This window comes from Pituophis catenifer, unplaced genomic scaffold (genome assembly GCF_029215685.1).
Source record: "Pituophis catenifer annectens isolate HBS135680 unplaced genomic scaffold, rPitCat1.0.hap2 SCAF_6, whole genome shotgun sequence".
NCBI classification, from domain to species: domain Eukaryota; kingdom Metazoa; phylum Chordata; class Lepidosauria; order Squamata; family Colubridae; genus Pituophis; species Pituophis catenifer.
The window spans coordinates 7,350,381-7,377,328 of record NW_027256886.1 but is presented as its reverse complement, the minus strand read 5'-3'; the positions used below and the strand labels follow the sequence as shown (position 1 = coordinate 7,377,328).

Sequence of the window (26,948 nt, the reverse complement as noted above, 5' to 3'; positions counted from 1 at the left end):
ACCCATAACATCGTGCTTAAGGATCACGTTGATTAGTCCCTATTGTGGTTGGTAAATGAGGACTACCTGTACTGGATTTCTCAGTGGTTATGGCAGAAGTACCATCTAGATCATCGCTTATTCATCAAACGTTCACGGAATCCATGAATTATTTTTACGTATCCACAAAACTATTCCATGAATCTGTGGCAGTTATGTGTTCTTGGTTGTACAAGTCAAATAAGTATATATATTTATGGAATGAGTTGGGACCGTAACTTGCTATTGAGTTCTTTATTTAAGGACCAGAAACACAACTACAGAGAAAGGATAATGGACCAGGAAACTATGATAACCATCATCAAAATATTCAAAGATTTGTCTCATAGAAAACAGTCCTAAATTGGCCTTGTTCAGTTCTCATTTTCAAGGGGTTAACATCAGCTTTGAGACTGGGCAGCATTTTCTACTTCAAACACAATAGGTGGAAATGTACTTGTTTGTTTGTTTAAATTTACTGCCCATCTTGTTTCAAACAACTGAGGAGCTTACAGTATAATAAACATTAAAATCATTGAATATAAAATGACAGAAGACAAAAATAGAGAGGAGCAGGAGCAGGAGCAGGAGCAGGAGCAGGAGCAGGAGCAGGAGCAGGAGCAGGAGCAGGAGCAGGAGCAGGAGCAGGAGCAGGAGCAGGAGCAGGAGCAGGAGCAGGAGCAGAATAGAACAGAACAGAACAGAACAGAACAGAACAGAACAGAACAGAACAGAAAAGAAAAGAAAAGAAAAGAACAAACATTTCCCCCTACAATTGCTGTTCTGATCACAGCTGGATAAGAAGAAAAAAACACCCATTAGTCCAGCTGTGACTTTACCTAGATCAGGGGTCAGCAACTTGTGGCTCTGGAGCCACATGTGGCTCTTTCATCTGTCTGCTGCGGTTCCCTGTCGCTGGTCGGCTCCACAATTGATAGGGCTTTCGGTTAGGGCAGGTAGAGGAAAAAGGACACCGCGCTAGGAGGAGACTCTATGGTGGGGGAACTGGACTTCTGGTCAGCAGAGAAAAAAGGATGCCACACTAGGAGGAGACTCTATGGTGGGGGAACTGGACTTCTGGTCAGCAGAGGAAAAAGGACGCCACACTAGGAGGAGTCTCTATGGTGGGGGAACCGGACTTCTGGTCGGCTCCAGAATTGAATGGGGGGCTTCCGGTTAGGACCTTTGTGGCTCTTTGAGTGTTTAAGGTTGCCGACCCCTGACCTAGATCATCTGAAGTTTAGATATTAAATCATGGATATTTTAAGGCTTATTAAGTTCTCCCATCTTGAAATCCTGCTAAGAATCACTGGCTGACAGTGACCCAGGTGTCTTATAAGTTGAATATCTGTTTTCCTTTCTTGCAGATTTGGTTTTGGATGAGAATAATACATATAAAGGAACAAAACTGATCTGCCAAATTCCCAGGAAGGCAACGGAGGAGGGGGAACAAATTTAAGGGTTAAGAGACGTGCAAAAGAGTTACCTCACGGAAATTCTGTTCAAAATGTCGGAGCTGCAAACACTGCTCTAATTTTAGGTGATGCTTGGACCAAAATTGATCAAAAGCTCTTTCGGTCTCATCCAACTGGGCAAGCAACCTGCCGAAAGAATGACATTTGATGCAGAAACATGATTTCTTCCTTTGAATTTCAAGGTACTGAAATAAGCCTAGATGAAACCCATCTCTTTCTCCGCGGAGATGGGACAATTGCAAAGCAACATTTAAAGCTTTTAGTTCTTTCGTAAACAATCCAGGTTTGTTCCTACAACTCTGAGAATAAAGCAAGCAAATGCAAAAAGCTACTAAAGATCTGTAGTTTGGCTTGGAAGCACTTGACAAATTTTACTCACCATAAAAAAAAAAAAAAATACAGCCTGCCATGTAAGGATTCTGCTAGTTAGGAAGTCCAAAAAGTGGCTGAATTAATTATTTCATTATCCTACAAAGAATTGATGTGGTGCACTGGTTAATGCGCTGGATTACAGATGGTAGAGGGTATCTAATTTTGGCAACTTTTAGACTTGGGGATTACAACTCCCAGAATTCTCCAGTCAACCATCCTGACTGGGGAATTCTGGGAGTTGAAGTCCCCAAGTCTTAAAGTTGAAGTCCACAAGTCTTGAAGCTGTCAAGGTTGGAAACTCTCATGGTTGAGTATGTGGAAATGACCTTCAGAGAGTAGGAGAAAAAGCTGAAGACTGGATAACCAGCATATAAACAATATCTCAGCCCAGAGAAAGTGAGGAGGGCAGGTGGAAAATGTTTCAGGAGTGCACCTACCTAGTTTTCCAAAGGGTAAAAGGAAAGGATAAGACAAAAAGTTAAATCTTGCAAGATTCTGTTATCGTTCCTATTACCCATCTCCTCCACTTATGACTGTATGACTGTAACTTTGTTGCTGGTACCTTAAGATTTATATTGACTGTTTCCCTATGACTATCATTAAGTGTTGTACCTTATGATCCTTGACTAACGTTATCTTTTCTTTTATGTAAACTGAGAGCATATGCACCAAAGACAAATTCCTTGTGTGTCCAATCACACTTGGACAATAAATAATTCTATTCTATTCTATTCTATTCTATTCTATTCTATTCTATTCTATTCTATTCTATTCTATTCTATTCTATTCTATTCTATTCTAGTCTAGTCTAGTCTAGTCTAGTCTAGTCTAGTCTAGTCTAGTCTAACTCTACAGTAAAGTTAGAAGTAGCAATCCTAGTTGTATTTCTTGTCTGGGCTACTTCACGTCATCTAGTCCACATCCAATAGATTATTTTTGCATTTCCTGAAGCATCACTTTTGCCCTGGTCTCAAAAATTGGTACAACATATATAAAATCCTCCTAGCATTTTTGGGATATGTATCCTCTTCTCCCATTTTGACATTAGTTACACTTCTTGCTATTCTTATCACACGCTTTTTAAAACTTTGCAAGCACTTTTCTGAGGCACAGAGACGAAATGCTTAGGTGGGAATGACACTAAAATTGATCATAATTAATTTAAGTTGCAATCCCAGGCATGTAAACCCAGAATTGGTATTCAAATCAACGATCATAATGTGTGAAAAATGATCCTCGTTTCTTCTTCTTCTTCTTCTTCTTCTTCTTCTTCTTCTTCTTCTTCTTCTTCTTCCTCCTCCTCCTCCTCCTCCTCCTCCTCCTCTCTTCTTCTTCCTCCTCCTCCTCCTCCTCCTCTTCTTCTTTGCACCAAGAAAAATTCCTTGTGTGTCCAATCACACTTGGCCAATAAAAGAATTCTATTCTATTCTATTCTATTCTATTCTATTCTATTCTATTCTATTCTATTCTATTCTATTCTATTCTATTCTATTCTATTCTATTCTTCTATTCTATTCTTTTTTTTTTTAATTTTGATTTATATGCCGCTCTTCTCCGGAGACTCAGGGCGGCTTACAATGCGCTAAGCAATAGCCTTCATCCTTTTGTATATTTATATAAAGTCAGCTTATTGCCCCCACAACTGGGTCCTCAATTTACCTACCTTAGAAAGGATGGAAGGCTGAGTCAACCTTGAGCCTGGCGAGATTCGAACCTGCAGTAATTGCAGGCAGCTGGTCTTAATAACCAGCTTAATAACAGGGTGCCTTAGACCAGGGGTCCCCAACCTTTTTATCGCCGCGGACCAATCAGCCTTTGATAATTTTACCGTGGCCCGCTGAGCGCGCGCAGGGGTGGGGGCTTTGGGCCACACGTGCGTACCTGCGCGGGGCTCTCTTCCCTGGAGCCTTTGCGCACGGCCCAGGAGCTTTTGCGCACGGCCCAGGAGCTTTTGCGCACGGCCCAGGAGCCTTTGCGCTGCAGCGTTCATGTCCCCCGGCCGCTGCGCGGCCCGGTGCCAGGTACTCCACGGCCCGGCACCGGTCCGCGGACCGGGGGTTGGGGACCACTGCCTTAGACCACTGTACTACCAAGGCTATTCTATTCTCCTCTTCCTCTTCCTCCTCCTTCTTAGCGTATTCCCACAAGTGCATGGTCAGCTTTTCGGATCATTGAGCACCACTTTGCACAGTCAGCTGCATCTCCAGGGCGCAGGGCTGCGGTTTGCATATCTTTGTTGATGGTGTCTTACCATCTCTGTTTTGGGCGCCTGCGAGGTTGCCGGCCATTGACTTCTAGTTGGTAGGCAGTCTTGGCCACGGTGGAGGGTACTGCTCTCTGGACTTGTCCATATCAGTGGAGCCGGCCTTCTCTCATCTACTCTATAATTGATGCCATACCAAAATGTTGTCAAATGGTGTCATTTGTGATGTGGACAAGAAGGGAGATGCCCGATACCCAACGGAGCATTTGCATTTCCATGGCATGGAGATAGCGTTTGGTCCCTGTTGTTGCTGCCCAGCATTCAGTGTCATACAGTGCAACAGAGCGGATGGTTGTCTTGTAAATCTTAGATTTAAGACGGGTTGGCATTCATCTGTCACATAACACACCTGTTGTGGCCCGTACGCGGCCTGTGCAGCTGGTGACTGATTCGGACAGTGAGGAGGCTGGTGTGGTGCTGCGCCAGCAGCCTGTGCAGCTGGCACTCGAGTCAGACAATGAGGAGGCTGGAGAAGATGTGGTGCCAGAGGCGGGGATTCGGCCAGGGCCTTCAGAACCTCCAGAAGCTCCCATAAGTGAAGAGGAAGAAGAGGAGGAGCCTCTTCTTGACGGATGGGCGTGCAGAGCTGCCAAAAGCCAGGAGTGGCTCCTCAGGAGGAGGTCTCCTCGAGAGTAAAGCTTGGGGCTAATTAGCCACTCCCTTAGCCTATTTAAGGAGAAACTCTGACTGAAGCAATTTGCAGGGAACAACTTCGTTCACTCTCCTTCGCGTCTGGATCTTAGTTATCAGTTTCCTGCAAATTGCTTCTGGGCTTTCTGCCAACCATAGTAAGATTAAAATTATTTATTATTTGGAATCTTGCAGGCTGTTAAGAAAGTTAATTAACAGCCTTTGTTTAAAAAAACCCTGATTTTATTTTAGTAAACTAAGGTTTGTACAGACTTTGTGTGTGCTGCGTTCTTTGGGGTCCGTAGCTGGGGCAGAACAACACCGGTGAGTTCTCGCCAACGCATCCAGGCTGCATTCACAAACAGTCACTAAACGAATAGTTCTAATTCGAGGACTACCTGAACTACAAAAGAAATTACTTCACTGTTGAGGTCTTTACCTTTCCACCGTTGCCACGTTTTCTAGTTCATCAGGACTGAGTCTGCTGGTGGCACTTCGTGAGACAGGTTCTCGGATACAAGTCAGTAGCATGGCTCCCTGCTTTACCGCTAGCTTCAGCTCGTCCTGTAGGACATGGGAAACAGGGAGGGGGAAAAAAAGTTCTCATTTAATCTTAAAGTCCTACAACACCTGTCACATATTGCTAGAATTGAACCCCGAGGGTCATAAGTGCATTGAGTTATAATCAAATTCTCTTCTTCTCTAGCCCCAAAGGCCCATCCTGGATAGCAATTTGGCTCCCATGGTTATAAGCCTAACTTCATGACATGGTTTGGAGCCTGAGAAAGATAAATTTGGTTCTGCAACCCAATAAGACAGACACAAGACTTCAGAGGATAATTAGAACTGCAGAAAAAACAATGGCTACCAACCTGCCTTCCATTGAGGACCTGTATACTGCACGAGTCAAAAAGAGGGCTGTGAAAATATTTACAGACCCCTCGCATCCTGGACATAAATTGTTTCAACTCCTACCCTCAAACTGATGCTATAGAGCACTGCACACCAGAACAACCAGACACAAGCAGTTTTTTCCCGAACGCCATCACTCTGCTAAACAAATAATTCCCTCAACACTGTCAAACTATTCACTAAGTCTGCACTACTATTCATCTTCTCATCGTTCCTATCACCCATCTCCTCCCACTTATGGATGTATGACTGTAACTTGTTGCTGTATCCTTTCGATTTATATTGATTGTTTGTACCCTATGACTATCATTAAGTGTTGTACCTTATGATTCTTAACAGATGTATCTTGTCTTTTTATGTACACTGAGAGCACATGCACCAAAGACAAATTCCTTGTGTGTCCTATCACACTTGGCCAATAAAGAATTCTAATCCAATAAAAAGAACATACCAAAAAGAACTGATGAAGTGACTGATGGCCAATTTTTGCTCCTATGAACACTGCAGTATCCCCATGGTTGTGTGATCAAAATTTGGGTGCTTGACAAATTGAGTGTATTTATGGCAGTTGCAGTATCCCAGGATCATGTGATCATAATTTGTAAACTTCTCAGCTGGCTTTCGACAAGCAAAGTCAGTGAAAGAAGCCAGATTCATTTAATGACTGGACGATTCATTTAACAACTGTAGTGATTCGTCTAACTCAGGGGTCTGGTCTGCAACCTTAAATACTCAAAGAGGCATTTGGATTCGTTTCCCACAGAAAAGAAAACACTGGGAACCACAAAACCTGGGTGGGCATGGCCAACTGGATGTCACTCACTTCCACCAGTCACATGACACCCTCCCTAGCCCCGCCTACCCAGCCAATCATTAGGACAGAGAACCAGTTGTTAAAAAACACCAGGAACCACAAAATCCTTTTGACTTCTCTCTCTCTCTCTCTCTCTCTCTCTCTCTCTCTCTCTCTCTCTCTCTCCTCCATCCCTCTCTCTCTCCCCCTCTCGCTGTATCTCTCTGTCTCTGCCCTGGCCGCTTCTCCATCCCCCGCTGTCACCCTTACCTTCTCAAGCCAGGTGAGGAATGACTGGGAGGGGAGGGCGAGGGGTGGGGCAAGCCAGTGGTGGGATCACCTGACAGGGAGCCACAGCAGAGGGCCCAAAGAGCCGCATGCGGCTCCAGAGCCACAGGTTGCTGACCCCCGGTCTAACTGAAGCAAAACAGTTCAAAACTGTGTTGCTTAAGTCAATTTTAGGCTCTACTGTAGACTTCAATGGAAGACTACCTACAGTATATACCCATGATGGCGAACCTATGGCACATGTGCCACAGGTGGCATGCAATGCCCTCTCTGTGGGCACGCGAGCCATTGCCCCAGTTCAGTTCCGCCGTGCATGTGCGTGCGCCTCCCACTGGCCAGCTGGTTGTCAGGTCTCTGCCACGCATGCGCAAGGGGTGGGGCACGTGCAGGGAGCGCAAACACATGGGCATGGTGTGTGCGGGGGACATTCGTGCATTCTTTTTTTTTTTAAACAAGTTTTATTGGTTTTTTTCTCCTCTCCCACATTCACCCACATCTCTTTTTTTTTTAACAGAGTGTTGACCGTTTCTTATCTTATACAATTAATCAAATTCAAATACATTTTACTCAATTACAATTTTTTTCCAAAATCGTTTTCCCCCTTTTCTTTTCTTTTTTTAAAAACATATCTCAATATTTCTATACTTGCCTACATAAACCATCTTCATTTGTCCCTAGATTCTAACTTTATTATTTATTCATATTTATTCATATTTATTCTCTTTTATTCTTAAACAGTTCATTCTTTCTCTTAATATATTTATATTTGGAGCTGCCTTTCTTCCACTTCATCTTTTTTATTGCACAGCAATCTTTCTCCTCAAACCTACCCTCTCCCTCTTCCCTATCTCTTCCTACTTTCTTTCCCCACCTTCTTCTTCTCTTCTCTACTTCCCCTTCCCTTCTCCTTCTCCTCCTCTCTTCCCCCGTCTTACCTTTTCTCCTACTCTAATTTCCCTTCCCTTCCTTCCTCCCTACTCTTCCATCCTTCTCTCTCCTTCCTCCTCCCTTCCAACTCTCTTCCCCTCCTTCATCTCTCTCTCTATTGCTGTATTCATTTTCAATGTAATATTTTTCACTGTGGAGTCCAGGCAGCCCCAATCCCTAGACATGCGTGCATTCACGGGGGCGTGGCGCATACACGGGGCAGCGTGCATATTGCATTTTGGGGGTTCGATCGCGCTTTGGCCACTCGGTCCGAAAAAGGTTAGCCATCACTGGTATATACCATACTGAGTTCTTGTAAGGGGAAATAAGCCAAACGGATAAGTAAATGAAATAATTAAAAACTGACTTCTGACCTCCATCTCAGGAAACCTTTGTTTGGATGGACAGGGAGACCCTGGCAAAATCCCCTACAGAGTTGTGAAGTCACACAGGCTCACCTTCAACTTGGTGTGTTGTTCTGTGTGGGAACACAAAAGTTCTTCCGTGCACTGGACGTTGTTGGGAAGTTCAGTTTCCGCCAGGTTTGTTCCAAAGGCCTGTAACATCTGTGCTGTGGTTTTCACAGTCATGGCAAAATTTTCAATGGCCTGGGTGGAGGGTGCAAATTAAAAAGAAGAAGCATGAGCTATACCCGGATTCACAAAGACAAGGAATTATTCGTGCAAAGCCCCAAATAATACAAATTATTCATTTATTTGGAATGAAATCCCTCTGGGTTCAAAGAAGCGCACTGTACAGTCAGTAGAATTATATTCTCAGATATAGGATGTCCTTGATTTATGACCATACATTTAAGTAACTGTTTGAAGTTACAATGGCTTTAGAATGAGACTTATGACCTGTACTTGCATTTACAACTGTCCCAGCATCTCTATAGTCACGTGATCAAAATTTGGACATTTGACAACCAGCATGTATTTATGATGGTTGCACTGTCCATCCAAGGGTCATGTGATCCGGGGGTGAAATGTAAAATTTGTTACTACCGGTTCTGTGGGCGTGGGTTAGTGGTGGTGGGGTTTAATGTGACTGAGTGGGCGTGGCCAACTTTTTTTTTTTTAACTTTTCAAAGCATTTTTTCTAACGCTTTGAAAAGCCTCTGCCGATCAGGCAACTCAGCTGGGATCGTCAAGAGAATTTTCAAAGCATTTTTTTTATCACTTCTACGGCCAAGAGGTTGCAGGAAAAAAATACTCTGATGATCCCAGCTGAACCGCGTGATCATCAGAAGCTTTTTTTTTTACTTTTAAAAGCATTTTTTCGTCGGAAGAGTTGCAGAAAAAAATGCTTTTAAAAGTAAAAAAAAAAAAAAAGCCTCTGATGATCACGCGGCTCAGCTGGGCATGGGGGGGGGGGGGCCACAGGGATTTTTGCTACCGGTTCTCCGAACTACCCGCCACCATCGCTACCGGATCAAGCGATCCAGTCCAAACTGGTAGCATTTCACCCCTGATGTGATCCCCATTTGCAACCTTCCCAGGCAAAGCCAATGGGAAAAGTCAAATTCACTTAACCACCTCTGCGAAATAGGTCATAAACTTCGGTGTCATTCACTTAATGACTGCCTCACTTAGCGATGGTGGAAGTTCTGGCCCCCAATTGTAGTCATAAGTCAAGAACTACCTGCAATTTCATAAAAGCCAGGGGGGAAAAAAAATCACTGATATATTCACGCATGCCCACAAAACAGTATTATGTCTCTTTATTGATTAATTTTTTTCCTCAATTTGTCCCGTCAGGTCCTAACCTAAGCAATGGGTTTATTCAGTTCAAAGGAAGACCCAGCGAGGAAGATTTATGGATAATCTTTTTATTTACAAAGACGAAGGTTGTGAAGTTATTAAGGGACAAAACACCCTGAACAGTAGCGGTTTTCACTTACCTTCGCTACCGGTTCGGAACTGTGAGCGTCCGCATGCGCGTGCTCACTTCGCTTGCACATGTGCTCTCTCACTTCGCTTGCGCGTGGCACTTCTGCGCATGCGCAGAACCTTCTGTGCATGCGCAGAACCTTCTGTGCATGCGCAGAGCATCCGTGATGTCCAGGCAGGTGGGCGGAGTTTCCCACCGTCGCTACCAGTTTGCCTGAACCGGGGCAAACCAAGACAAACCTACCACTGATCCTGAAACATATATAATGTTTAATGCTTTGATTCATATTTATGATGGTTGCAATATCCAGGGGTCATGTGATCACCTTGTATGAGAAGCAAAGTCAGTGGGGAAGCCTGATTCACTTAACAACCATGTTACTAACTTAAGAACCGCAGTGTTTCACTTAAGTGTGGCACGGAAGATTGTAAAAAGGGGACAAAACTCATTTAAGAACTGTCTTGTTTAACCACATAAATGTTGGGTTCAACTCAGCAGTGAAATCCACTTACCTTCGCTACCGGTTCAGGAATGGGAGCGTGCGGGAGCACAGGGGCATTCGCAGAGGGTCAAAACAGGACGTAATGACGTCCCGGCGGGTGGGTGGAGCTTCCCACCACCGGCGCTACCGGTTCGTGTGAGCCGGATAGATCCGGCCGGATTTCACCGCTGGTTCAACTGTGGTTGTAAATCGAGGATTACCTGTATTGACTTCCCTCCATTTCTTTAAATGTCCAGCAATGGAACACATTGTAAAAGATGCTTTTAATGTGTGTGCTCCATTTGCAAACAAAGACACACAAAGAACAAAATACTTTGACAGCCGCTGTCACCATCTTGACACAAAACCCATACAACAAATGTCCCTGAACAGCCACTTATTGAAATGGATGCGATCCATATTTTCCAGTGTTTGGTTCATCCTTCTTTGGAGTTCGACGTACTGAACTGCTAAAGCATTTGACCATTTCTGTTCAGCCATGCGTTCACTAATGGCCCCGAGCCACCGTAGCGATGAGGGACTTCAGGGCGACAAATATAATTTCAAACTATTGCAAACTTCTCCAAATCAGAAAGTCTATGTGGTATTCTGCTTCTCAGGCTGTGTATTATTTCTAATTTAACAGAATAACTTATAACTTATAAATGTAATAACTGTAATTGCTATCTGAGGAGCAGACCGCAATGAAATGTTTTATTCTTTGGGTTTTTTAAATATTTGCCTTTTTTTACATAATATTGTGGACCATCCAAAGTCATGTATTCAAGAAGTTAAGCCACATAAATTGAATACATAAAAATTAGATTAATCTATCCATACGTTATAGTAAAATACATGTATCACCTTCTGCTCTTTGTTTAAACTTCCTATTTAAAAATCAAATTATTATTTAATTACTAGTGTAATTCCCATTTTTCAGTCAAATGTGTCTCCAGATACAGAAACAGCAGCTTAGAATTTCTGTCTTATTCTCTTATTTTTAGAGGCTGGGAGAGAATCTAACAGTTTACTATGACTGTACTTACGGTTCGATGGTGTATCCACTGACTGTGTCCATATTCTAAGGTTCCTCCTAACTCCCGAGTAAGCTGACTTGAATCAATGTAACCATGTAAGTCAGACACTGAATTTAACATGATGATCTGCACCGGAAAAAAAAACACAACAAAAGGGTCTAAAAACAAAATCTTTCCACCAATCAATCTTGATTCCTGAAAGATATAGGGGGACATCCATATAATTTATATTATATAGTTTAACGAAAAGAAGGACTAGGAGTGACATGATAGCAGTGTTCCAATATTTGAGAGGCTGCCACAAAGAGGAGGGGGTCATCTTCTGTTCCAAAGCACCAGAAGGCAAGACAAGAAACAATGGATGGAAACTAATCAAGGAGAGGAGCAACCTGGAAATAAGGAGAAACTTTCTAACAGTGAGGACAATTAACCTCACAATTAGCCTCCAGAAGTTGTGGATCCTCCAACACTGGAAGTTTTTAAGAAGAGATTAGATAACCATTTCTCTTTAGTGGTGTAGGGTTTCCTGCCTGATCAGGGGGTTGGACGAGAAGACCTCCAAGGTCCCTTCTAACTCTGTTGTTCTGTTCTGTTCTGTTCTGTTCTGTTCTGTTCTGTTCTTCTGTTCTATTCTATTCTATTCTATTCTATTCTATTCTATTCTATTCTATTCTATTCTATTCTATTCTATTCATATGACTTTCCTTGCAGACTTCCCCATTGATTTTCCTTGTTGGAAACTGCCTGCGGAGATCACAAGTGGAGATCACGTCACTGTGGGATGCTACCAATGGTCGTAAGTGCGAGGACCAGTTGTAACTCGCTTTTTTTTCCAGCACTATCACAACTTCAAATGGTTGCTAAACAAATAATCATAAGTGAAGGACTACCTGTAATGATACTCAATAATCACTGCCGATAGAAAATTAGCACATTGGTGAATCAGTGTTACTGAGAACGTTTTACTGAGACGCTTTGGCTTATTCTGTATACAGGATGTATACTCCCGTATATACAGGTAGTTCTCAACTTATGACCATAATGGAGCCTGTCCATTATAGTAGTAATGGTTGTAAAACAGATCATTCATGCGACCCACCAGATTATACAATTTTTTTTTTTGCAGTGGTCGTTAAGGTTCGCTACAGGCACAGACAAAACCGTCGTAAAATGTGGTCACATGACCAAAGGATGCTGCAAAGGAAGCCAGATTCACTTAACAACCGTGTTCCTAACTTAATAGCCACAGTGATTTACTTAACGAATGTGGCAAGAAAAGGTCGTAAAACTGGCCAAAATTCACTTAATAACTGTCTCGCTTAGCAACGGAAGTTTTGGGCTCCATTGTGGTCATAAGCCGAGGACTATTTGCAATTCTGCTGGACATATCCTGAAGAGGGAAGAAGAGAAGGAGAGATGTTTCCTGGAGGCCAGAGAGATGCAGAATCAGAAGGAGAAAAGTGCTTACCGGTACCTTCATTTTAAAGTCATCGCGATACAGTTTGATGCCGATGTCAGCGATCGCCCTTTGGATGAAACGGGACGGCCGGAGGACAAAGACTAGCTGCAGATTCCCGGGAAATGCTCCCTAAAAAAGACAGGAAAAAAGGAAATCTAAATCTGTAATGATCCAACCCTTCAACCTTTGAAGAAGAGGAAAAGCTCTGAAGGCCAAATCCACCAACATGCCAAAACCACAAAGCTGTTCACTAGTGAATGGGTCTCCAACCGTGGCCACTTTAAGACTTGTGGACTTCAACTCCCAGAATTTCTCAGCCAGCAAAGCTTTAAGACTTGTGGACTTCAACTCCCAGAGTTCCTCAGCCAGCAAAGCTTTAAGACTTGTGGACTTCAACTCCCAGAATTCCTCAGCCAGCAAAGCTTTAAGACTTGTGGACTTCAACTCCCAGAGTTCCTCAGCCAGCAAAGCTTTAAGACTTGTGGACTTCAACTCCCAGAGTTCCTCAGCCAGCAAAGCTTTAAGACTTGTGGACTTCAACTCCCAGAATTCCTCAGCCAGCAAAGCTTTAAGACTTGTGGACTTCAACTCCCAGAATTCCTCAGCCAGCAAAGCTTTAAGACTTGTGGACTTCAACTCCCAGAATTCCTCAGCCAGCAAAGCTTTAAGACTTGTGGACTTCAACTCCCAGAATTCCTCAGCCAGCAAAGCTGGCTGAGGAATTCTGGGAGTTGAAGTCCACAAGTCTTAAAGTGGCCAAGGTTAGAGACCCGTGCACTAGAGCACCAATTTAATGCTATTAGCACAATTACTCTTATTCTAATATAGTGGTTTTTAATTTAAAAGTTTTGTTGTTGTGACTCTTGGCTGGCCACCAAGAGAGAGATTTTAAAGCTGGACGTTAAGATGGATCTTCTTCACCCACTCACTATTCGGACATGTAATTGTTTATTTTATACAGGACTCACGAACCTGTATTTCCCATCAGTTATAGGGAACAGTTTTCATTAGAACATCAAAACCATAAAACCGACCAAAATTGAATCAACCACTGTGAGATTAAAGGAATAAGAGAGGGTGCACAGGCAGCAGAAGGTCAATCTCTGGTGTTCCTGAGAGTTGTAATGAAATTGTTATAATACTGTAATAAAAGGAGAAGAAGTAATAAAAGGGGTGGGGGGGGACCAGAATCAGGCTGTTAAAGCTACAAGGGCCTGAGTTAAAACTAGTCTTTGGGAGAAACTTCTTGACTATACAAGCTGCCACTCAGTGGAACAGACTGTCACATGAAGTGGTGAGGTCTTCTGGCATAGGCCAGAGAGTAAATTGTCAGAGATGTAGTAGTAGGTCATGTATTGATTAGAGGAGTGGGAAGGGGAAGAGGAAACAGGGGAGGGAGATAGGAGGGGTGAGAGATGGAGAAAAGAGGGAAGGAGAAAGGAAGGAGGGAGGTGGGAAAGGGAGAAAGAGAGAGGACAGGGGCAAAGAAGGTTTGGAGGGAAGGAGAAAGGAAGAGAGAAGGAAGTAAATGGGAGATGGGGAAGGGAAGGAGAGAGAGGGAATGAGGAAAAAAGGGAGAGAGAAAAGAAGAGAAAGGGGAGAGGGAGAAGGAGAAAGGAGAGAGAGAGGGAGAGGGAGGGAGAAGGAAAGAAGGAGAAAGACAGGTGAACAGACGGGAGAAAGGAGAGAGAGTGAGGGAGAGGGAGGGAGAAGGAGAGAAGGAGAAAGACAGAGGTGAACAGAATAGAGAAAGGAGGGAAAGAGGAGAAGGGAGAGGGAAAGGGGAGGGGGGGATGGAGAAAGAAGGAGAGAGAGGGAGAAAGGGAGAAAGAGGGAGAGATGGAGATAAAGAGGAGATGGAGAGGAGGAAGGGAGAGACAGGGAGGGGGAGAGGAGGAGGGGAGAGAAGGCGAAAGGAGGGGCAGATATGAAGGAGAAGGGGAGAGAGAGCGGTGATGGAAAAGGAGCAAAGGAAAGAGACAGGTGAAGGGGAGAGGGAAGGGGAGATGGAGAAGGAGAAAAGAGTCTGACTTGTAGAGGGGGAGAGAAGGGGAGGGGTAGAAGAGATGGAGAGGAGGAAAAGAAGAGAGGGTGGAGGAAGAGAGGGAGGTGGAGAAACAGAGAGCGTGGTTATAGTGAGCTTTGGTGCTGTTTCAAAAACAGAACTTATTTAGGTCAGCCTGCATTTTTATTCTTTGTTCTGAGAGTCCTAACCATATTTGACGTTGTGTTACTTACAGCTTTACAAAATCACCAAAGACTTCCTGCCTGCTTCCGGGAATGCTCTTCTCTTCAATGCAGAAAGAAGGGAAAAATATTTTCCAACCGCATCCCTTCTTGTGGTTCCCTTGCATTCAAAGTGGTTGATAAATATTTTTTCCCACCACTCTTATTTGACTCACAAATGCAAGGGCTGCTGCTTCTGCTCTTGGCAAATTTATCAATACTATTATTTAATTTACACCTCGCTTGGATTTGTACCGTTGAAGGCACAGAGAGGAAGGAGGTCAACCTATTTTCCAAAGCACCTGAAGGCCAGACAAGGAATAACGGATGGAAACTGATCAAGGAGAGATTCAACCTAGAAATAAGAATACATTTTCTGAAAGTGAGAACAATCAACCCATGGAACAGAAGTTGCCTTCGGAAGTTGTGGGAGCTTCATCACTGGAAGTTTTCAAGAAGAGACTGGACTGCCATCTGTCAGAAACGATGTAGGTTCTCGTGCTTGGGCAGGGGTGGGGGTGGGGGTGGACTAGATGACCTACAAGGTCCCTTCCAACTCTGTTCATGTTAGTTTGCAAGCTATATGTTACAGCTTAGCATGCTTCGGGCCATCCGAAGCAAAGATGTTTCATTTTAAAAGCCGGACTTAAAGAGAGCAACGCGGGAACCCTATTCAACACTCACAAAGCTCCACTGCGTGAAGAATCCACGCGTGAAAGGAACACGCTTGCTTTCCCACGGAAAATGGAAAACCCTCCCTCCTCGTCCTTTGGAAGAGCGCCCTTCAAAAAGCATTGCATAAACACCGCTTTAGGGCCAAGGCTATTTATATTTCCGTGCATCATTTGTCCCATTTTGCTGTCCTTTTTGGGTTGAATGGGGGGCGGGGAAGGGAAGAGACCCAGCAGCTCGTGCAAGCGCGGGTCCGCGGGAATCCCTCCAGCAGCAGAGCCGGGAGTGGGTGGGTTCAGCAAACCCCCCCCCTTCCCCTTTGGCTGGCCGTGCAATCCAACGGGGGGGGGGGAGATGGGCCGTGGAAGAAAGACGGCAAAGAGAAGCCCTCCAACCAACCAATACCCCCACCGGCCCCTAAATCTGCAAAATGCAATTGTAGTGCAACTGCCCCCCCACACTCAAGGTTCTAGTTACCACCTTTAGAGCGCTCCATGGCTTAGGACCTGGTTATCTACGGGACCGCCTGCTACCACAAATAGCCTCCCACCGGCCGGTACGCTCTCATAGAGAGGGGTTCCTCCGGGTGCCGTTGGCCAAACAGTGTTGATTGGCGGCCCTTAGGGGGAGGGCCTTCTCTGTGGGGGCACCTACTATCTGGAACAAGCTCCCCCCGGAGATACGGAGGATCCCGGATCTGCACACCTTCCATCGCGCTCTCAAGATCTTTTTATTCCATCAAGCTGGCCTGGCCTAATCTTTTCCCCTTTTCCCCTTTTTTCTTTTATAATTTTATAATTAGGAGCCTGAGTGGCGTAGGAGGCTAATGCCTCCTACTAAGGCAGCATTTAACATCCAGCTGCCTGCAATTACTGCGAGTTCAATTCTCACCAGGCTCAAGGTCGACTCAGCCTTCCATCCTTTCTAAGGTAGGTGAAATGAGGACCCAGTTTGTGGGGGCAATAAGCTGACTTTGTATAAAATATACAAAAGTATGAAGGCTATTGCTTAACGCATTTTAAGCCGCCCTGAGTCTCCGGAGAAGGGCGGCATATAAAAATAAATAAAAATAAAATAAAAATAAATAAATAATGTAAATTTTAATCTGTTTTAAATTACTGGGGTGTTTTAAATCTGTCTTGGGCCAAATTGTTTCATTCGGTTTTATTCTGCTTTTAAATTTTTGTATTTATGTGTTTTATTTTGTGGCTGTTCCCCGCCTTGAGTCCTTCGGGAGTAGGGCAGTATATAAATCCAATAAACAAACAAACAAACAAACAAACAAACCAAGAACAAAAAATACCAAGAGCCTTGGTAGTACAGTGGTCTAAGGCACCCTGTTATTAAGCTGGTTATTAAGACCAGCTGCCTGCAATTACTGCAGGTTCAAATCTCGCCAAGGCTCAAGGTTGACTCAGCCTTCCATCCTTTCTAAGGTAGGTAAATTGAGGACCCAGTTTGTGGGGGCAATAAGCTGACTTTGTATAAATATACAAAAAAAGGATGAAGGCTATTGCTGAGCACATTGTAAGCCGCCCTGAGTCTCCGGAGAAGGGCGGCATATAAATCAAATTAAAAGAACAAAACAAAACACTCCTCCTTCCCTAATTTCTCCCGAGGCTGCTCCGGCGGCTCTCAGGGCGGTCGGAGCGGCTTGGCAGGTTGCAAGCGGCTCCTTTGCATTTTTTTTTTTTTTTTTAATTTGATTTATATGCCGCCCTTCTCCGGAGACTCAGGGCGGCTTACAATGCGTGAAGCAATAGCCTTCATACTTTTGTATATTTATACAAAGTCAGCTTATTGCCCCCACAAACTGGGTCCTCAATTTACCTAGCTTAGAAAGGATGGAAGGCTGAGTCAACCTTGAGCCTTGGCGAGATTCGAACTGGTGTAATTGCAGACAGCTGGATGTTAATTACGGTGCTTTAGTCTGCAGAGCTAAACCAGGCTCCTGGTTTAAACCAGGCGCATTTGAAATGCGGGGATTTTTTTTTTTTTGCGTGGGGCTTTTTTTTTGCAGAAAAGTCAGTCGCCCCCCCCCAACCCTTTCCCCCCTCCTCCCGCGAGCATGCAACAGGGGCGCGCATCTGGAGGGCAAAAAGCAAAGAGATTTGCCGCAGGAGTTTTTGCCAGAAGCCACGCGGAGCAGCAATAACCACACACACGCGCGCGCGCACACACACACGCAAAAAGACCGTGGAATCTACACTTACTGCGATTCGGGTGAGCGATGCCTTGACCGCGCTCCATTTGTCCCGCCGTCTGTCTATGATGGTGATGAAACCGATGCTGGCAGCCTCCAGACTGCAAAATAACCAGAGGAGATATTGGGGAATGCGAAAAAGCAGCAGCAACAGCAGCAGCAGCTCCGGTCGTTCCCCGGCTACACAGTTACTGCAGCAAAAATCCCCCCCGGTCCGTGCCGACATTTGCTCCCACTTGCTCCGAGCCAGGGAGGCAGAGGGGCACGGGCGGTGGGTGGCATGCCACGTTTCCTCCCTGGCATCGCTTTTTCCCAAACGCGGATAGTTTAAACCCCCCACCCCCCCACCCCAAGATCGCTTCTGATGGATTGCAGCCTCTCCCCCCCCCCCCAAATGACAGCAGCAGGACGAGTTTAGGATTATTTGCAGGTTTCAGGCTTGCAAAACGCACATCTGGGGGCTGGGGGGGGGGGGAAAGCAAGGAGGCCCGGTGAGGACAAGCTTTTTGCTAAAATCTGTGGGCCAGGAGCAAAAAAAAAAAAAATTGTGCCAGTCCAGTAGATCCCTGGAGAGGCTGTGCCATGAAAAAAAAAAAAGAAGAAGAAGAAAAGAGCCTTGGTAGTACAAGGGTTTAAGGCACCCTGTTATTAAGCTTATTAAGACCAGCTGCCTGCAATTTCTGCTGGTTCGAATCTCTCCAAGGCTCAAGGTTGACTCAGCCTTCCATCCTTTCTAAGGTAGGTGAAATGAGGACCCAGTTTGTGGGGGCAATAAGCTGACTTTGTATAAATATACAATAGAATGAAGGCTATTGCTTAACGCATTGTAAGCAGCCCTGAGTCTCCGGAGAAGGGCGGCATATAAATCAAATTAAAAATAAATAAATAAATAAATAAATAAAGTTACACGCACCTTCAGAAATCTGAGAAACATCTGAGCATCCGTGGGAGTGCAGTGCACTCTTCTTATGGATGAATGACTGCAGAATTCATAAGCTGGACCTGGTGTCTGTGCTAGCAGTGCCGCTAGGATCTAACCCCGGGACCTCCAAGTAACAGTGTGGGAAGGGGCCTTGGAGGTCATCTAGTCCAACCCCCTGCTCGCGCAGGGATTCGAACCACCAACCTTTCTGAACCTCATTCACAAGTTCAAGTCACCACCCCCTCTCCTGCATTTTGAAGAACCTCCCCTCCCCTTCATTTTATGAAGAGTGTTACTGAAGATTTGAAATTCTCTCTCCCGTATAGGTTGTCCTCGACTTACAACCACAATTGAGCCTAACGTTTCTGTTGCTGAGTGAGGCTTTTGTTACAGTTTTGCCCCGTGTTACAATGTTTCCTGCCACAGTTGTTAAGTGAAGCACTGCAGTTAAGTAACCCAGTTGTTAAGTGAATCTGGCTTCCCACTGACTTTGCTGGTCAGAACGTCACAAAAAGGAATCACCTGCCCCCCCGGGGACACTGCAACTGTCATAAAGATGAGTCAGTTGCCAAGCTTCTGAATTTTGATCACGGGACCGTGGGGATGATTACAATGGTCATAAGTGTGAAAAATGGTCATAATTGCTTTTTTCAGTGCTGTTGTAGGTTCAAACGGTCACTAAATCATTAAAATTGCCCAGAATATCATCGGACTCCAGCTACCAGCCCTGGATGACATCTTCAAATCTCGCTGTTTGACAAAGTTGCATAACATCCTCAGAGACTCTTCCCATCCTGCTTACAATCTTTTTGGACTGTTGCCTTCTGGCAGAAGATACAGAACAATTAAAACTCGGACCACACGTCTTCTGAATAGTTTTTATCCCAGAGCTATAATTGCACTCAACAATGAACTAAAGGGCCTCCATCAGTGAGCTGTTGGACAGTACTACTTGGTCTGTTGTGTGGATGTTTGGGTGGTTTAGGGGTGGGGGATTTGTGGTGGGTGAGAGTGTGTTTGGGGAATTGTTATGTGTATTGGAGCTGGTCTTTGGATGTTAAGTGAAATTCATTGTATGGGTATACTGTGTATACCCATACAATGACAATAAAGTTATTATTATTATAAATGAATTATTGTAAGTTGAGGACCACCTATATTTATTTTTTATTTTATTTTTATTTTATTTTTGATTTATATGCTGCCCTTCTCTGGAGACTCAGGGCGGCTTACAATGCGTTAAGCAATAGCCTTCATCCTTTTGTATATTTTTATACAAAGTCAGCTTATTGCCCCCACAAACTGGGTCCTCAATTTACCTAGCTTAGAAAGGATGGAAGGCTGAGTCAACCTTGAGCCTTGGCGAGATTCGAACCTGCAGTAATTGCAGGCAGCTGGTCTTAATAACCAGCTTAATAACAGGGTGCCTTAGACCACTGTACTACCAAGGCTCATATCACAGGGAACATGAAGGAATAACTTCTAACACGGCTTCCAAACCCAGGTTAAAAAACCCACACAATCTCTAGGATGACATGAGGATGATGCAGTGATCATTAAGTGTGAAAAATGGTCATATGTGAATTTCAGCTTCCAGAATTCCCCAGCCAGCATGCTTGAAGATAAGTGGACTTCTGCTCCAGTGGTTGGTTGCCCCCAGTTTGGTCCAGTTCTATAGAACCGGTAGTAAAACTGGTGGGAGGCTCCACCCACCCACAACGTCATCATGGGTGATCTGCACATGTGCAGAAGGTTCTGTGCGCGCTTCCGTTGCAAACCGGTAGTAAAGGTAAGTAGAACCTACTCTGTTCTGCTCCCAGAATTCCCCAGCCAGCATGCTTAAAGATATGTGAATTTCAACTTCCAGAATTCCCCAGCCAGCATGCTTGAGGATGAGTAGACTTCAACTCCCAGAGTTCCCCAGCCAGCATGCTTGAAGATAAGACTTTAGCTCCCAGAATTCCCCAACCAGCATGCTTGAAAATGGCTGGACTTCAACTCCCAGAATTCCCCAGCCAGCATGCTTTAAGTTGAGAATGGACCTCAACTCTTAGAATGCTTGTTGGGGAATTCTAGAAGTTAAAATTCACACATCTTAAAGTTGACAAAAGTGAGACCCACTAGTCTAATCCAAGCTTTTTTTTTTTGGTTAGCATGTGAACCCTGTTTTGCGTGGCTCAGCACGCTGGGTGAATCGAGATCAGCTGATGTGTTCAAGATTTCCAATATTATACAAACAATAGAAAATGAACATGGGCTATTCAGTAAACCAGGTTAAACCTATTATGTGGACACAACTTTTGCTTCTGTTCCTGACCTACTGACTAGCCGCTTCCATCGCTGTCTTATAGAACAATGCTATCCTTTTTTTTTTTTAGCTGAATTTCACAATAGGAAAGATTTTGCTGCTGTTACAATTTTAATTTGACATCTGCCCTGCACAGAAAGAACAATCACTCTGCATTAGCTTGCAGAAGAGTTGGCCATCTTACAGTTTATTGTTTCAGGATGAAGATATTTTCAAGCCCTTATTTTAGAAATCAGAGGGAAAGATTACAAGGCGAATAACGGATCCAGAGCAACGTTTGGCACAGAAAATAAATAGTGATAGCCCGGGATGTTTTCCTATTTGTACTGAGCGCAGCAAAAATGGGCACAAAGCCCTTGGAACAAAGGGATATTTTCTTCCCAGTAAACATGAAGATGTGTGCAAAAAAATCCATGGAGTTGGAAGGGGGCCATTTAAGCTATTACTTCCAACCCCCAAATTAAAACATCCTCAATTGACGGCTGTCCAGCCTCAACACCTCCAACAAAAGAGAGACCATCACTTCCCTGAGCAAGAGATTCTGCTGTTATGGCTCCCATAGCCAGACATTATCCTAACATGTAATAAGACCCATCCATAAGGTAAACCCATTATTTAACTTCCTAGACTGGGGTGGGGAACGATGGCCCTTTTATGATTTGTGGACTTCAACTCCCAGAATTCCTGAGCCAGCCACACCATCGGCATTGACAAAATCACCATCAGTCAATTGCAAAAGGCAGCTTTACTCGAAACAGCTTACATCCTGCTAGGATTCCTTTAAGACTATCAAACATCCACATTTGCCTATCCCAGATCCTTGGCAAAGACTCAACAGGTAGATAAAAATGCCAGGTCCAATGTCCTAAAGATGCTTTTTCAAGAGGGAACTGGACTTTCTTGTTTTTTCTTTTGAAGACGTTTCGCTTCTCATCCGAGAAGCTTCTTCAGCTCTGACAGGATAGTGGGGAATGGAAAGATTTATATTCCTTGCAGACAGCTGGTCATTTGCATCCTTTTAGAGGGTCATTGAAGTGTCCTTGAAACAACCCTCCAAAAGGATGCAAATGATCAGCTCTCTGCAAGGAATATAAATCCTTTATATTCCTTGCAGAAAGGGGAAAAAAGGGTATTTAAGATGAGTAACTTCTTAGATAAATCAGAAAAAAAATGTGGTCATATCTGTGGGCACGCGAGCGTTGCCCTAGCTCAGCTCAAGTGCGCATGCACGCGCCAGCGAACTGATTTTCGGGCCTTCCGGTCCCACCGGAAGTTGGGAAATGGGCTGCTTCCAGCCTCTGGAGGACTTCTGAGGGGGTGGGGAAGACTGTTTTCACCCTCCCCAGGCTCCAAGAAAGCCTCAGGAGCCTGGGGAGGACGAAAAACGGGCGTACTGGGCCCACCGGTAACTTTTTGCTGTCGCGTGCGAAAAGCAAGGGGAAGTGGGGGGGGGGGTCACGTGTGCATGCGCAGGGGGTCAGGGCACAGGGGGCATGAATTATGGGTGTGGGCACGCGCACGGCGACCTCCCCCCGCTTTTGGCACGCGACGGCAAAAAGGTTAGCCATCATGATCTATATTTCCCCTTTGTGGTCAAGTAGATCATAAGATGTTATACAACCACTGATGTCATGAGTTCTACAAGGGAACATTAAATTTTCCAACTTGGCACCTGCCAGGCCTAGAAATAATTCTTTATTTTTACTTTATTTGTTCTTATATGCGGCTGCGCGGGTAGTTACGGGAGCTGCATGGCGCTCCCATACAACACCTCTCCTGCGTGAGCTGCAATGGCTCCCAGTGGTCTTCCGGGTGCGCTTCAAGGTGTCGGTTATTACCTTTAAAGCGCTCCATGGCATAGGACCTAGATATCTTCGAGACCGTCTGCTGCTACCGACGGCCTCCCATCGACCTGTGTGCTCCCACAGAGAGGGCCTCCTCGGGATGCCATCAGCCAAACAACGTAGGCTGGTGACCCCCAGGGGGAGGGCCTTCTCTGTGGGGGCATCCACCCTCTGGAACCAATTGACCCCAGAGATAAGGAGAATCCAAGACCTCGGTGCCTTCCACCGTGCCCTTAAAACTTTCTTTTTTCAGCAAGCCAGGCTGGCTTAACACTTTTAAATGTTTTTAACTGGTTTGTCATTGTTTTTTTTAATTACGGGGCCAAATTTATATATATCTTTTTTAATAGTATTTTAATGTTTGTAGTTTATGTTTTTATTTGGCTGTACACCGCCCTGAGTCCTCAGGGAGAAGGGCGGTATATAAATTTGATTTAAAATAAAAATAAAATAAAAATAAATATACTTCATCCTGCTTTTCGTCATTGTCATTGTCCTGTGTTGGGTTTCCTGCCTAAGCCTTTCCCTACGCTAAAGGAAGATACTTGCTGAAATTTAAACTCTTACTGAGTAATGTGAGCCAGGATTTTGCTGAGTTTCTTTTAGTAGTGGCATCACATTTAGGCTAAGTGACCATTGGAAGTTACAACAGCACTGAAAAAGGTGACTGTTACAGGTGTTATGTCTGCCTAGTATATAGCTTTATTCCTCTCTAGCATTCATTTCCATTGCTTTGTGATGCATTTCCTGCCTCTCTAGGATTTACCTTTATCTGCTCCTTATTAGACTACTTGAAACAGTGACCATTGCAGCATCCTTGTGGTCACATGATCGAAGTTCAGATGCTGGCTATTGGCATGTACTCACTTTTTGTGACCTGACAGGCAAAATCAACAGGGAAGCCAGATGCATTTAATAACCGTGATATTAATTTATCAACTGCAATGATTCACTTAATAACTATGGCAAGGAAGGTCGTAAAATGGGGCAAAGTTCAATTGACAACCTCTTTGTTTAACAATGAAAATTTTGAGGCTCAATTGTGGTGTCAAGCGCCGGGGAAACCAGGCGATTCGGGCAATTCAATTGAGTATAAAGATTTATCGCAAGCTTAAATTCTCTACAAGAATCTGACCTACTAACAATGAAGGGAAATTAGCAGGAATTAAGAAAGGCATTCAAGGTGGTTGGACTTAGATCTCTTATGGATGTGCAGGGACTCATGACTAATGATATGTTTGATCCCTCCCTCAGGCACAGCCCGATCAACTCTTACAGTAAGTCAGGTAAGTAAATAAGAGTAGAAACTCACAAAAATACGTCTTAGTGAACAATCACTTAATTTTTCTGAAGTCCAAATGATAAAATAAAGCTTTCATTTCCACTTATGTATGAAAGGACAGTATCCTGGAATTGATACAGAAATGTCATCTTGAATATAAACTGTTTGGATTATTGATTCTGTTTTCATAAATAAATTGGGTGCTATTTATCCACTATTATATACCTATGACATATGGAAGCTAGACCCAAGAGATGAATGGCATGCAAAAAAAATGCAGGTTATCTGGCAGCAAGCATTCAGGTCTTAAGAGAATATATATCGAGGCGGGATCAAAGAAGGAATATTCCAAAATTTGGAAGGGATGAAAATAATGCTATTTGATCTTAAAGGTAAAGGTGAATGTTCCCCTTGCACATATGTGCTAGTTATTCCCGACTCTAGGGGGCGGTGCTCATCTCCGTTTCAAAGCCGAAGAGCCAGCGCTGTCCGAAGATGTCTCCGTGGTCATATGGCCGGCATGACTAAACGCCAGAGGCGCACGGAATGCTGCTACCTTCCCACCAAAGGTGGTCCCTATTTTTCTACTTGCATTTTTTTACGTGCTTTTGAACTGCTAGGTTGGCAGAAGTTGGGACAAGTAATGGGAGCTCACCCCGTTACGCGGTGCTAGGGATTCGAACCGCTGAACTGCCGACTTTTCGATCGACAAGCTCAGTGTCTTAGCCACTGAGCCACTGTGTCCCTTCTTACCCTGGGGAAAAATAAGGAGTGAAGTCATCTAGGTTCAGAACCAAATGAAAGCTTGCAGAAGTTGAAGACTTACCTGGGAATGCTAGTTAAGTAGGTGACAACGTTCAGAAAATCTTCATCGGGGATCTCACTGAAACCTGGATATTCGGGGAAAGTAATGATTGGTGCCCCATCTTTGCCTCTTCCACCTGCAAGAGAAATTGGACCTCAGTAGGCAAAAGAAAAAAAAAGAAAACCACTCCAAAGGACATTGATAAGAAAAAAATCCTCTTTTCACAGGGCATCCACACAGGTCCTATTAGAACTTGGGTAGCTGCAGGTAATCCTTGATTTACAACCATTCTTTTAGTGACCGTTTGAAGTTACAGGGGCACTGAAAAAAGTGACTTACGACCAATAAAGGAGAATATTTGTAGCTCAGGGTTGAAATAAGGGGCCCTCGGTGCTCTCTGAGCTTGTGTTGTGGCCCGTACACGGCCTGTGCAGCTAGTAGCTGATTCAGACAGCGAGGAGGCTGGTGTGGTGCTGCGCCAGCAGCCTGTGCAGCTGGCACTCTGAGTCGGACAGTGAGGAGGCTGGAGAAGATGTGGTGCCAGAGGTGGGGATTCAAGCAGGGCCTTCAGAACCTTCAGAAGCTCCCTTAAGTGAAGAGGATGAAGTGGAGGAGCCTCTTCTCGATGCACGGGCGCGCAGAGCTGCCAAAAGGCTGACCTTTCAATCAACAAGCTCAGCATCTTAGCCACTGAGCCACCGTTTGCAGGGAACAACTTCGTTCACATACCTTCGTGTCTTGTCTTGCTTATCTTATCAGCTTCCTGCAAATTGCTTCTGGGCATTCTGCCAACCATAATAAGTTTTCAGTTATTATTCTTTGAATTCTTGGCGGCTGTTAATGCAATTAATTAACAGCCATTGTTGTAAAAGACTGATTTAATTCAGTAAACTAAGGTTTGAATAGACTTCGTGTGTGCTGCATTCTTTGGGGTCCGTAGCTGGGGCAGAACAACTTGGTTGTTTTCTTGCAGACGTTGCATTACCCAAACTAGGTAACATCATCAAACCAGCACTGATGATGTTTACCTAGTTTGGGTAATGAAAGGTCTGCAAGCTCAGAGAGCACCGAGAACCCCTGACTTATGACCGTTTTTCACACTTAGAACTGTTGCAGCATCCTTGTGGTCACGTGATCAAAATTCGGATGCTTAGTAATTGGTTCATATTTATGGCGGTTGCAGTGTCCCAGTGTCACGTGATCTCCTTTTGCGACCTTCCGACAAGGAAAGTCACTGGGGAAGCCAGATTCACTTAACAACGGATTCCTAACTTAACAGCTGCAATGATTCACTTAATAACAGGTGTCACCAGCTTAACCGCTGCAATGATTTACTTAATAACTGTGGCAAGAAAGGTCGTAAAATGGGGCAAATTTCACTTAACAACTGCCTCGCTTATTTTGGGCTCCGTTGTGGTCGTTAAGTCGAGGACTACCTGCACAGTATTTGATTAATTATTCCTGCAATCACAATTGTTGTTCATCGTTGCAGCAACATCTGCATTCAGTGGTGTCATTGTTTCCTTTCTCAACTGAAATGCATTATGTGCACTTCCGTTTCAAACTAAGGATGCAAATAGTGGAGCCGGCTACATAGAAAATGGAATCCTATGGCTGGAAGGAACCTCCGAGGTCTTCTAGTCCAACCCCCTGCTCAAGGCAGGAGACTTTATACCCACCCAGTGACACCCATTAAAAGTGCCAGCTTTCTCCCCATCCTGACTCGGTCTTCTGCATCTGAATCATTTAATGCAGAGTTCCCTGAGCACCAGGCCGTAGCCTGGTACTGAGCTGTGATCCTTTTGGAACCGGCCATGCCTGCTGCTGGCTATTGTGGTCCGAAAGCGGCCTGTGGAGCTGGCAATGGAGTCGGACAGTGAGGAGGCTGGGGAAGAACATGGTCCAGTCCTGGAGTCTGAGGAAGGCTCGGACAAGGGCTCTACGTCGGAGGCAGAGATGAGGCCAGGGCCATCTGGGAGTTATATGTGGACTCCGGAGCCTCCAGAGTCAGATATCAGAGAGGCAGAGGAACAGGAGGAGCCTGTTCGTAGTGTGTGCATGCACAGATCTGCCAGAAGGCAAGAACAGTTAAAACTAAAGGGATGACTAGGGAGTAAGGCCTGGAGATGATTGGCGCC

General features: G+C 44.6%; 1 protein-coding gene across 1 annotated transcript in view; it reads right to left on the bottom strand.

Annotated features, from left to right (window-relative positions):
- MCF2L2 (MCF.2 cell line derived transforming sequence-like 2) overlaps positions 1-26,948 on the bottom strand; it is a 231,445-nt gene that overhangs the window by 135,026 nt on the left and 69,471 nt on the right. The window contains exons 3-9 of the mRNA XM_070946454.1: positions 24,832-24,946; positions 17,660-17,750; positions 12,558-12,677; positions 11,099-11,215; positions 8,137-8,286; positions 5,198-5,322; positions 1,505-1,619 (exon numbers count right to left, since the gene is read on the bottom strand). Coding sequence (XP_070802555.1) covers positions 1,505-1,619; positions 5,198-5,322; positions 8,137-8,286; positions 11,099-11,215; positions 12,558-12,677; positions 17,660-17,750; positions 24,832-24,946 — 833 coding nt within the window. The remainder of the gene's footprint in view (positions 1-1,504; positions 1,620-5,197; positions 5,323-8,136; positions 8,287-11,098; positions 11,216-12,557; positions 12,678-17,659; positions 17,751-24,831; positions 24,947-26,948) is intronic.